The sequence below is a fragment of the Falco naumanni genome, chromosome 12 (genome assembly GCF_017639655.2).
Source record: "Falco naumanni isolate bFalNau1 chromosome 12, bFalNau1.pat, whole genome shotgun sequence".
Classification (NCBI taxonomy): Eukaryota; Metazoa; Chordata; class Aves; order Falconiformes; family Falconidae; genus Falco; species Falco naumanni.
The window spans coordinates 9694066-9706990 of NC_054065.1; the positions used below are offsets into that span (position 1 = coordinate 9694066).

General features: G+C 44.1%; 1 protein-coding gene across 1 annotated transcript in view; it reads left to right on the plus strand.

Annotated features, from left to right (window-relative positions):
* The first annotated feature begins 2052 nt into the window (after positions 1–2052).
* The window catches only part of PRKD3 (protein kinase D3), a 45815-nt gene continuing 34942 nt past the window's right edge, over positions 2053–12925 (plus strand). Inside the window, exons 1-2 of the mRNA XM_040611490.1 lie at positions 2053–2166; positions 4815–5843. Coding sequence (XP_040467424.1) covers positions 5553–5843 — 291 coding nt within the window. The 5' untranslated portion in view covers positions 2053–2166; positions 4815–5552. The remainder of the gene's footprint in view (positions 2167–4814; positions 5844–12925) is intronic.

Sequence of the window (12925 nt, forward strand, 5' to 3'; positions counted from 1 at the left end):
AATGCTGTCACGATGCTGCACTATATAGTCACACAAAGTCAGTTGCGCATATACACAGATGTATGTGCTGCTCTATACATAGATGCTGAAATGCAGAGCTGCTTTCAGATGTGTGTGCAAATACTTACAGCAGTTTGCTTTCTTGTGGCTGATGCTTTCCTGTGTTCTGTAATAAATTGATTTAACTAATCCATCTTCTGTTCTAATTTATGAAAAAGCAGCTATTATGGCTTAAGGCAGCAAATTAAATGGCACCAACCCTATTGGATGGTATAAAGCTGACCTTCTTTGCAAAGATGTTTAATCGTTGCCCAGTGACTGTGGTAATACCTTAGACCCATCTGGTATTGTCCATAAAGCACTGTTTTTAGGGCTGTTACTCAGAATGTGAGAAGCTTGCCGCACTTTAAATATTCCAAAGTATGATTCCTTGCTGTGCTAAACATCAAAAATCATGTTTATGGAGGCAAGCTCTATGTTTACAGTGGTGGCGTGTGGGAGTCCCACTTCAGAGGAAAAAGGAAACGAAGATTGCTCAGTTATCTGGTGCAGAGCTTTGGCAAGAACATCCTCTATTCATGGAATAGCCTTCATTAAAAAGTCCCAGGGTGTTTTTTTAGGATTCAAAACCAGTTAAAAGCAGAATCAACCGTTAACTGCTACAGTTTTAGTTTAAAGTAGTTCCAGATTTTGACAAGAAGCTTCAGGCTAATTATTTATCAAATAAACTGGCTCCAGTCAGAATACGGACCTGGTTACAGTCTATATCAGCTGCACTGTGTAAAGGTTTGATGCAAAACAAGGCAAAGTAAGTGAAAAGACTCCACTCAGCTTCAGTGGGTTTTAGGCCAGGCCTTAGGAGCGTGAGATGAAGGAAATGAGAAACGTACATTACAGACAGCACTACAAGTGACAGAGCACTAATCTGTTTCTCCATCTGCGTCTCGCTGAGCTGAGAATTGGAAGCCTTTGAATTTCTGTTAACAGTTTGCCTTTTCCACATGTTTTCGGTCTGGTATATAATTTAAAATGCAGTTAACTCCTTACGGTTTTAAGAATCGTACAGAGAGATTGAATCCAAATTCAAGAAGGAAGATTATGTGTTTCCTTTTGAGGGGAGCTTTTTGGCTGGAGGGAGGTTTTAAATACCGTTTTGCCTTGTGACTGGCTTTACTCAGTATTTCTGCTGAAAGCGTTTGCTAAATATCTTGCGTGCAGAGATTTGCTGGTGATGCAAGGGGGGCATCACTAACGCGGAGCAGAGGACGGGATTTGGGTGAATTAGCATTCGAAGCTGAGGAGGGGCGGGGGGGCCGAAGCACTGTAGCAGACAGGGACAGCCATGTCCGAAAGGGCCCGGAGAGCTTCTGCGGCAGGCGGCCAGCTCGCCCGCTGCTGGGGCTACCGCGGGGAGCGGGGGGGGGGGCGGCAGGCACGCTGCTCGCACGGAGTCCTTTCCAGCTACCGGGTCGGGGCGGCCACGGAGGAGACCAGCGTGATCCTGTGACACACTAGGTCAAGTATTTCCTGTGCAGAGATGAAGGGCCCCGTCCCAGGCCAGGGGGGAGATCCCCCCCTCCTCACCCCGCGGGGCCGCGCCGCCCACGCCCCGTCAAGGTGAACGGAGCGCGGCGCCGGCGGCGGGCAGGGCCGCGGCGGGGCGGGCAGGCCCGGGGCGCTCCCTCAGGCGGGGGGCGGAGGAGCCGGCGCAAGGCGAGGCCGGCGCCGCCACAGCGGCAGGCGGGCACCAGCTGACGGGGGCACAACTTTCGGCCGGGCCGGAGGCGGCGGGGGCCGAGGGGAGGGCGGCGGCGGCGGCAAAACGGAGCGGCACAGCGTCCGCAGGCGCCGCGCCCCGCCGCCCCGTTAGCGGTCCGGGGCATCACCGCCACAGGCAAGAAAACTAACGGAAACTCTGCGGGGCCCGCCCGCGCACGCGCCGCGGAGCGCCGCCCGCGCGGGGCACGCCGGGGCGCGTAGTTCGCTCGAGCGCGGCGCCGCGGGCCGGAGCGCGGCCGTGGGACTGCAGCTCCCGGCAGCCCCCGCGCCGGCCGCAGCCCGTCCCGGGCGGCTCTGGGGTGTGCGGGGCGCCGCGGGCTGCGCGGCGGGTGCGATGCGCGCGGGGCAGCTGCGGCCCGGGACAGCCGGCGTCTGGCGGGGCCGCAGGTGAGGGCGGGGGGGCGCGGGGGCCGGGGGCCGGGACCTGCCGAGGGGAGGCGGCGGGGGGGGGGGCGGGTGGCCCGGGCTCCGCCGCGCCGGGGAAGGGCGGGGGCGGGCTCGGAAAGTTCCTGCCGCGGCCGGAGCGGGCGACGTCGCCGTCGGCGGCCCCGGCCAGAGCCCTGCCCCGGGGGGCTGCGGGTGGGGGAGCGGGGGTGAAGGGGCCGTCGACAGCGGCATCTCCGCTTTGGCGGGGGGGTGCCCCGGGTGGGGGTGCCGGGCCGCGGCCACATCATCTCCGGGGAGCGGCGCGGCGGGGAGCCTGCCGGCAGGGGCGGGCCGCCCGGCGGGGCTTTAAACCTGGGGGGGGCGCGACAGGACGCGCCGGGCGGGCTGCCGGCGCCCGCCCGGCCGGGGCTGCGTGACCCGCGGCAGGCAGGGACGCGGCCCGCCCCGGCCCGCGGTGGCGGGGAGCCGCCCGCCCGCCCCCCCGGCACCTGCGGGCGGCCCCGGGCTGTGGCTTCGGTCCCTCCCGGCGGGAAGCGCCCGGGGCCCGCGGCGGGGGAGGGGGCCGCTTGGAGCGGGGCCGGGGCCGTGTCGTGCCTGCGGGGGGAGGGAGGGCACAGCCGGTGCCGGGTGCTGGGGAGGCCGCCGGGGAGCGGCCGGGCTAGGGGGCAGCCCCGGGGGGAAGGGGCGGGGCGGGATGCGGGGGGATGCGGGGCTGGGGCAGCCGGCGCCCTCCACGGCCCTTCGCCTCTCTGCTTCGGCAGCTCTGGGGGATTTTGTAACATATATATATAAACATAGAATCGTAGGACTGAACATACGTTTCGGTATGCACTGATTTGATGTTCAGAATCCGTTTATCCTAACTACAATTTAAGCACTTTCAATGGTTTTCCTTTCTCAGAAAGATCCATGCTTTCCTACCAAGTACCAAAAATAAACTCCGTTAAAGGCTTGTATGCAAAGACACTTGGTATGAAAAATGCAAACGCATCGTAGTTTTGGTAAATACAATTACCATTCTAATTAGGCAGCTGTAGGTGAGCTTTTGCAGTGTGTTTTCACTGTCTGAACTTGCTTAGTAGACCCGTTAATTCTTTCACATCATATGGTGCTTGCATTTTCTATCATGTTGGTTAGGCATTATTGCCTTTAATTCAGATCCACTCCTGAGGCTTGTATTTGCTATCTCTGGTGTCTGTGAGAGGTGAGGGATAGAAAATCAGTATGCAGAAAACAAAAAGAAGTCATCTTCCAGCAGAGTTGAAGGCACTGTGAGGTTGCTTTCTTGAGAGAGGTACTTAAATGTTGCTATACTTACTCTTCATATTTATGGCCTTCCTCTGTATCACATTTAGTGTGTTCTTTAAGGCAGAACTTGTCTTTTCAGGTATTGTTGGTAAGTGCCCAGCAGCTCTTGAGTATTTGAAGACAACAGTTTGTAGATACCTGTGCTGAAAATCTAGAAGGTGTCAGATCTGTCTTCTGGAGCCCCTGTTAGGAATTTTTATCGCAGAACCAAGACCTTATCTTCCTTGCAGTACTGCAATTTGTGTACCTCTCTTTCTTTATCTGCCTTTTAGAATGGGGTGGCAGTGGGGTTTTAAATTACCGTGCTGGTAAATACCAGAGGCGCGTAATCTATTAAATGGACTGTTTTACCACTTATCAGCCTTATTTCTATTAAGGACAGTTTATATTGTGTGTGATAAACTGTGGCATCTCTCTTCTGAAATTTCATGTGATCTTAGTAATACCTGTTCTGAGATTTTGTTTCTGTTTGTAAGGGAAGGAAGGAGGAGGTGAGCTTACTGATTTTTGTGCCCTGTGTAGTTCTATCCTCCTCTAAAAACTATTAGCAATACGTAGTATCTATGTTCTTAAACCACTCTTGTGTTCAGGTGTAAATTCTTCTGTGGCAGAAGTTGCATGAGGAATCTAAAAATGATTGTTTATGAGCATTTCAGTTGCTCATGAAATGCTTGAAATACAGAATCAGGTGGCACACCACCTTGTAACGAGTACTGTTGAGCCTGTGCTCATGAAATGATTTATTTTCAAAGGTTGTGGCATACTCGCTTTTTTAATCAGACATGTGAGCATTAAATGATTCCCTTCACCCCCCCCTCCCCCCCCCCCCCCCCAAAGGAACCAGTGCTCAATGGTATGAGTTAGTCTGTGTAAATGTTCTTCAGTTGTCTTGAATAAAAGTATTAAAATGATACCCTGAGTATGTGTTACATAGAGGGTTTTTTTGAATTTTGACATTATGGGTTTTTTTGACATTTCAATGCATTTAATAAATTTCCTTCCCTGCCCACCAGCTTCTCAGTATACACCTACAGAGCAGAGCTGTGGTCTACTCCCCTCCCCAACATTTTTTTTTTCTTTTAACAGTTAAGTGCTTTGCTCTGGTAAATTACTGTTAATTAACAGATGTGGTAATGTATTGGGCAGTATTAGGTCTGATTTTGTCTTGTGTATCATACAGTGCGAAAACCGTTAACTTCCAGTTATAAGTACAAAATCTTACTAACAACTTATTTCAAGGAACTGGTGATCCTGCCACCTCAAAAATAGAGTGGTTGTGACATTGCTATGCAATTTTGTGCATTTCATGTGAATTAACAACTTTGTCTTTTCTCCTACAGGCAGAGTACAACATTTCAAAATGCTGGGGATTATCTGGATGAAGTCAGAGATTACATTTAATGTGATTGTGTCTTCAGACATTCTGCTCCTGCATTTCATGAGCTAAAATATTTTATAAAAATGAAGTCAGATACCTTCACAGATCTCCAAATTAATAGTGTCCTGTGAATTCAGAGAAGACTTTCTGAAGGAGGAATAGATTCATCACATACGTGGACTTCTGTTGTTGCTCAAGGATACTTTTTTTTTTTCATTCTACAAGTCTGTCTACACAAAGATGAGTCTGCATTTAAGATATGATTTGTGGAATTAAGTGAACGAAGATACTTTTAATGACTTACCAACGTTTATTTCAATCTGTGTTTCCAGCTTTTTTTTTAGTACATAAAAATGAAGGACAAGTATAAAACAGCAGAGCTGGTGTATTTCTGTGAGGCCTTTATGTAAGCGTCTGTTGTCTGGACGTGGTGCTAAAGGACAGGCAATCTGCTTTTGCTCAGCTGATTGTAACTGCAGAAGGAGAACCTTTATTTAATGTAACTTACAGCTGAAGTTATTTGCTCTTTGGCTTGCACAGAATGAAAGGGAAAATTAAGTTTTACTAGTCAGGGGTGTTTTACTGAACTGAGAAAGGGAAAGTTACATTATCCTTGTTTCCATTTCAAACCAAGAACTGACGAGATATTTTTCTTAGAATTTGACTACTAGGGAGATCTTGACAAAGTAAAGCAAGTCAGATGTCAGCAAACAACTCTTCTCCCCCATCCTTACAGAAGTTTTCCCCACCTACGTGTCATGCTGCTGCACCACAAACCCCAACTTTGTCTTCTAGTCCCCAGTCGGGGCTCTCCAGTCGACTCTCCAATGGCAGTTTCAGTACCCAGAGCCTCACCAACTCCCGGGGCTCTATGCATGGGGTCTCCTTCCTTCTGCAAATTGGTCTCACTCGAGAGACTGTCACCATTGAAGCTCAGGACCTGTCCCTCTCTGCTGTTAAAGACCTCGTGTGCTCTATAGTTTACCAGAAGGTATAGTACAACGCTACCGTGTTCTGCTGATGGTGACGGTTGTTTTGTAACAGTCTGCTTAGTAATAACAGCGTCTGACTTGGAATATGCCAAGAAGTTTGGTACAGGGACAAAGATCCATGTTAGGTATTTGTGTGTGTGTGTGTATATATATATATATATAAAAAAAAATTGCACATATATATATGTGTGTGTGTGTATTAGTTATGCACAAAGGAATTTTGCTAACTCCCAAGACAGAAGCTGTTAATTTCAAATCATCTTGTTGTGCTTGCTTGTGAAATCTAGTAAAAGATGATGTAGTGGTAAATTTTCTCTGCAAGAATTAGTTTTAACAATATGGAGAATATGTTTTCTACTTTCAGTGATTGTCACTGACACCTTAGGTTTTTACTAGTTGAAGCTTACTACTGTTAAGGGGTATTCTTGGAATCGTATAGCCAGCTGTAATGAAAGGACCAGTTGTGGTTACAGAAACACACTGTGGCCCTGCAGACTTGCATGATATTTTCTTTTTGTTTCTAGTTAATAATTAAACCCCCCGCCAAACAGCTAATACTGTCCTAGTGTTGTTTTTCCACATAAGGAATACGTGCCTTTCGCTTTTATAAGCAGATTATTATCAGTGTAATTTCTGCTAAGAGGGGGTCGACCAAGAAATGTAAAAATCTTAGCATACTTTTCAAATGTGTCTTGGTTAAGCTGTTGCAAGTTCTGACTCTCTAGGAAGGAAATAACATTGATCTTGCTGTTTCTGCATCCAAGTGTTATTTTGTTTAGGTTATATCCTACTAAGCAACCTGAAAAGTAGTTAAGTAATAGTTAATATTGTTTCATAAAATAATTAAGAAATAATTGTTCTCCTTCCTCGAGGGAGGGAGCTGAAGGTAGATTATTTTTTAGGGAAATGTTTTGAATTGTTGTGATTGTTGTTTATGGTTGATTAGTTTCATCAGATGATTCTTTTTCACTTAGTAGCTTGAAAGAATGTAAATGCAGACATTGTATGAACTCTCATGTGCATATGCTAGTGTATCTTTTTTATTTATATTATATATAGTGTATATTTTCCCCGTCTCATAACTTACTGCCTCTTATGTATTTTTACATACTAGTTGTCAACCAAACTGATTCCATAATAACTTTAGGGGCTACCAAAATTTGGCATACTTAGTTCCTTTCTGAAGAGACAAGTTATTAGAGTCAACTTTTTTTTTTTTTATTGGTACCATGCATGTTAGGTGCACTTCATCGCAGCCATTTTAGGAGCTGCTTTTTTCTTTCTGTGTCAACTCCTCTTTGCATCTGCATGTTTCCTGTCTGCTGTCTTAAAGATGAAAACAAATACATTCACGCTTATTTTTGTTTTGCCTTTTTGTTCTTTTGGCAGGCTCAGCTAAAAGTTTAGCTCAAGGAACTTCTTATATGCTGAACCTAATCTATTGCAAAACTGAGGGGGATTTCACGATCAGTTTTCCTCTTTTGTCTGGCTTTGATTCAGTGTATGCTCTGCTGCAGCTGATGCTACGAGTAGATGACTGCTTAGTGATAACGTGTTTGCAGGCAGCAAACTGATCAGGAGACGACCTTGTGTGATGGATTCATCTTTCACAAGTAGTTTTGCAGCCAGTGCACAAGTGGCAATATCCTCCCTCTACCCTCTGTTTGACAGCAATACATCCTGCCTTGACTTTTTTTTCTCTTAGATCTGGTGACTGTTGCAGACATATTAAATATTCTAGTATTGATGTAGAGATAATTTTGTATTTATGTAAAAATTGTAAACTGTGTTCTTCTGTGTATTGTCACGTGTATAAGTTGCTTGTTTTTTCCAGTTGAAAGCTTTGAAGATACTACATGTGCTGTTGAGATTCAACAGTGTTAAAGATTCCCTTTCCTCTGGTAATCCACAAGACAGTGTAAACAGGCTTTCTTGACCAGTTCTTGGCTCTCAGCTTCAGGGTTACCGTATAGGTTGTTCTTGTGATAGTTCTGTAGTTAGCAGTATCTGTTTACTGTTGGATTTTTTTAATTAAATAGGAGAAATAGCTTTTTTTACTTGGAATAATTTGTAGCTTTTCTTCTTATCTAAGCGTTATCTCTTTACGAGCAGAATTAAATGGAAGTTTCCTTCCTAACTATCTGAGGCTGTGATTAAAGTATCAAAAATGTTGATTGGGTATTAACAGCAGATCTCTGAGAAGGCTGGAGTTTAACCTTTGTGAAAGTAATTACAGCATCCTCAGAAGTTTTCAGAAAAATAGCTTTATGCATTATCTTTATTTCTTTCAGGGGAAATTAATCAACTGGGGGGAAAATAGTCCTGCAAAAGCAGTTTAGTTAGGAAATAAGCACTGTGTTTACCTAACGTGTTTTTCTTAGTGCTTTCCGTATTGCTAGTCTTGCTGGATTGTTGATGGTCAGCTGTGCTTCCTGCTTCAGGTTTAGCTTGTACAGGTTTTGCAGAAGGGTAGTTAAAAGTAGCATCAACAGAACTGAAACTAAAGAGGCATATGTCTGCTAGGAGAACGAGATAAGTAATGCAAATATTTTACGTGCCTCTTAGCTCTGTTAGAAATGTTCTAAATATCAGGAGAGGAGCAAAAACTTTTTTCAAGTTCCAAGTTAAATTCAGGGAGTGCTATGTTAGAGAGATTGTGTATTGGAACATTTAATAGAAGTCCTCAGAAAAACCAAACCTTAGACTTCATAGGGATGCTTCAAAAGATGCTCGGTTATAGTCTCTGTCCATCTTCTCTGTTCACTCCTTATCTAGACTGCTGTACGTTAAAGCACTAGGCATACGGTTCTCAGGGGGAGTCTGAAGAGGAACCAAAGCACGAACAGATATGACTGCTGGAGTAGAGGGAGTGTGTTTAGAAGCAGAAAAATGTGTAGCATAAATTGCAGGTGGACAGTGTGTGTCCTTGCACAATGATCAGATATTACAGAGGCAAGTTCTTAATCCTCTTCTGTGTTTAAATACCATTTCTTTGTTCCTCACATGAGAGGACATGCAGCAGAACATTGGGCTTAAACAGCTTAAAACTAGAAACTCGCTTACAGTGATGCTCCACTGCCTGCAAACTGAGAATTATGTAGGACAGCGTGCTATAAATGCTTTATTCTAGCTTATGTATTTTGTTCCAGTTAAACTAATATCTGTAAATGAGGAACATTTGTTTGTTCTGTGCTATTACCTGTATAGTAGTATCAGTACCTGCAAGATTTATTGTACCTTTTTTCTTAATCTTCCAAATCTTCACTTTCATGAATCTGAAACTTCCCTTATCTACCTTTTTTATCTACAAACCTGTCCTTCATCCTTTCGATTTTCGGTCGTACTCAGCACTCCTCCTCCTTTACATACTTTTCCTCCAGTGGCTTTGCATTTTGAAGTAGGCTAGTTGCTCTCCTACCTGAAGATGTTTGCCTGAAGTTCTTGTGATCCTTTCTAACCGTTGCCCATACAATATGTTTCTTAATTTTCTAAACTAGTTTTTCTTTTTCTGCTTCACTGAACCCACCCAAATGGTCACCACTTAGCAAAGTGAAAGGGCTGTTTCTTATGTCTTATTGATGAATAAGCTTGTCTCAGATTTTTCTTCTGTATTTTCATAACATGGTGCTCTCATATGTCTTAAATTACAAAAAAAAAAGTGCTAAACCAAACTTACTTTCTCGCTTTCTTCCTATTCTTTCTCTGCCCTTGTATATTTCTAGTGTTTCATTCATGTTTGCTGCACTTGCTTCCTCTCTAATTATCTTTTTCTTATCAGCTTGATCCAGCCCAGTATTTTTTTGTCTATCTTGTGTTCTTACTTAGCTCACCTCCAAACGCAGTCTTTCCTTCCGTGGCCTGCCTGTTTTGGGTTTGCTGTTAAGCCTTCTTCACCAACGGTGCTTACAATTCTGCTATTGCTGAACTTTTCCATATGTAGTATATTGTTTTTCAATTTCTTTCTTCAAGTAGTCTCAAAATTGTCTTGCCTATGTATAGGCTTGAAAACCTCATCTAGCACCTGTTGCTTTCATCTTGATTCCTGTAACTCATGCGTGTTTGGTGTCTTTGCTTTAGCTAGCAATAATATTTTTGTTGTCTTCATTTTTCTTTATCCTAACATGATCACTCTTTCAACTGCATGTGTAATTGTCTCTCAACGACAAATTCATGGTGGTTTATAATCAAATTTCTACTTGATTACTGGCTTGCTTTGTGCTTCTTTGTTCTTTCATCTTTTTGGCTATTTTTTTCTATGTTGGGATTTTTGGTCATCTTTCTCACTATAGGCAAATCCCTCAAGGTGTCATTATTTACCTTAAATATTGTCTGCTCTCCCAACAGTACTTACACTTTATAATTCCCCAATTGTTTCCAGTCACATCATGCTGTTTTGACTTGCCTGAATTCAGGCTTTAATCTGTCAATAGCCACTTACGCAGATACTTGTATTTGTTTCTTCAAGGCTCTGGACTGTGTAATTTGTTGAGAACACAATCACTGGAAGTATAGCTGTGTTTAAAAGGAGTTAAATTTTGCATGTTACGCTTGCTTGTGAATCTTTCTACTGTGTCTGTAGCTTCATACTTTTATCATTTTTATGAATATAGTCCTGGTATGTTATATTCCCTGGTCAATAACTTGACCTGGTCAATAATTAAATGTGATCCTGTCAGTGTGTATGCACTTTTTGGTAGTTGTGCCTATTGCTTTAATTAGACTAGGTCAGATTTCATTCTCGTTAATTGGAATATGACTGAAGTCCTTGGATTGTTTGGAAAACTAGCCAGTTGCCTTTGAAGGTTAAGTAGGCTAGGGTGGGAGGGGGAGAGAGGGAGATGAGGAGACGCGTTCTAAACATTTTGCTTTGATAATTGGGGATGGGGCAGGGGGAAAGGCTGCCATGAAGAACATGTAAATGTATCTGTAGAATTTTCTAACCAAGTGACAGCTGTATACCTGTATTATTTGTATGCCTAAGAACTCAAATTTTAATGGGGCTGAATTAAAGTAGTTTGGATAGCTAGCTCTTCAGCGAGGGCTGCTGTAGCGGAAAAAAGTGTTTATTTTAAAATACTTTAAATTGTCATGTTGTGAAAAGACCAAAACATGTGGAAAGAATATGAGCTGTCTTCCAAAGGTTTGGACACTGTCATGGTAATGGCTGTCTAACCAAACTGTGGCAGAGGTGTTGACTTGAAGCTTAATATGATTTCTCAAGTGTTAACAGATGTTTCACTAATAAAATATTGAGGAGTAAAAGGATCATATTACAAGGATCTTATTACAATCCATCCATATTACAAATGGATCTTTACAACTCTTGCAGTAACAACTTAATTTGGTGTAGTAAAAAAGGTAGCAGTACTACAGCCTTCCTTCCTGGTTTTTCTCCAGGTTAAGCTTATAGTAGTTTTAGGTGCTTGTTTTTGAATGACTCTCAAATGAATGCGAATCATGTTTTGTATTCATCAGCTGTGCTCAAAACATTTTTCCCCCTTGTTGGTCTGCCTTCTTGACCTGTCATCTGCTTTCTTTGTATGAGCTAAATAAGGCAGCAGAGTAATAGAGAGTTGAGGCATGAGAAGCAAACACGCCTGTGAGAAGATGGGAGCTGGGGAGTTCTGGCGGCACGGAGCTCGTATATGCGGGGCAGATTAACGTTTCCAGCATGGTAATAGGTTTGTATGCTGGAAAACCTAGCCAAGCAGTAGTCCAAGTATGTCCGTACTGAGGCATCTGGTGCGGGAAAGAACTCATGCAACATGTTTGAAGCTAATTGTCTGTGTGATAATGTGAATTTGGCAGGCGATTCTAAAGAGTGGGAGTGAAGAGCTGGGTAGGGATGCAGGATAATAGATTGGAGTGATTTCAGTGAACAAAGAGACTTTCCAAGGTAATGGGTGTTTTGCACCATTAGACTTTGGAATTAACTTTCAGTGGGTTGAAGCATTTGTTTTGAGTTATGATGGGTCATGAGATATTGGACCTTGAAACAATATCCGCCTACGCTTTTCCCTAGTGTGAATTTTTGGCGACTGGTCCAGAACTTTGTAAAGTAAGTCCTGGAACTTGAAGTGGAGGGATTTTTCAGTTACTGCCAAGATAGAAAGAAGCTTCAGTTGTGTTTCGCTCCAGCAGTACTGGCTGCTGTATATTGAGTTCTTTGGGGTAAAAAGAACGATGTAATGCATTATCAGTTGAAACTAGACATACTGTAATACAGTAAAGCATTCTAGATACACTGAGGAAAACCAATTGGTGTTAACTGCAGTAATGCACTATTACTGTTAACTTGTGCTAGTACCACACAAGTACAAAGGACTGCATACATTCTTTATGTAAGTTGATGATATTGGTGTACCAGAGATTTAATTTTGGCATAGTCTATTGCATATGTCGATTTCCTGCAAGTGATTTCCTGTAGTTAGATGCTCTTTTGGAGCTGTTAAGGCTGGGAGCAGTCTCCCTTTTGCTTTTAGGAAACATAGTAACATTGGGATTAGCAGTTTATATATTCTGAGTCACTGTGCGATACTTTGGGCTTTTATGCAGGAAAGTAATAGCTGTGTAATCCCATAAGATAAAACAGGCTTTAAAAAATTCTGCCTTGAGTTTTGTTTTCAAGTTTACATTATGAGCTCTTAACACTTCAAAGGAACTGGGTAGTGCTTCTTTAACAACTTCATGTAACTGAAGGGCTATAAAAGCTGTACTTCACTGCAGTGCAAGAGAGAAAAATTTGGTAGCATACAACTTGAACATAGTTTAAGCTTTGCGTAAAAATTCTGCTAAAAGATAGCACTTGAAATAAAAACCTTGTTGATCGATGAGGTTATTCTTGGCCAGCAGTCTGCACATAGCCTTCTGGCTAAGGTGCGAGCAAAGAATGCTGTATTCCCGAATGTGCTGGGGAGCGGAAGAGAGAGCAGGGTGCTGCACGTCTGCAAGGAGCCAAGCTGCTTGCATAGCTCCCCCCATGGAAGCCTGGCCCAGTGCCTCAGACATGGGCTCTGGCGGGCCACCTGCAGCTCATCAGGGCCCGCCACGCAGCGGGCGGCCAGCCAGCGCTTACATTGCT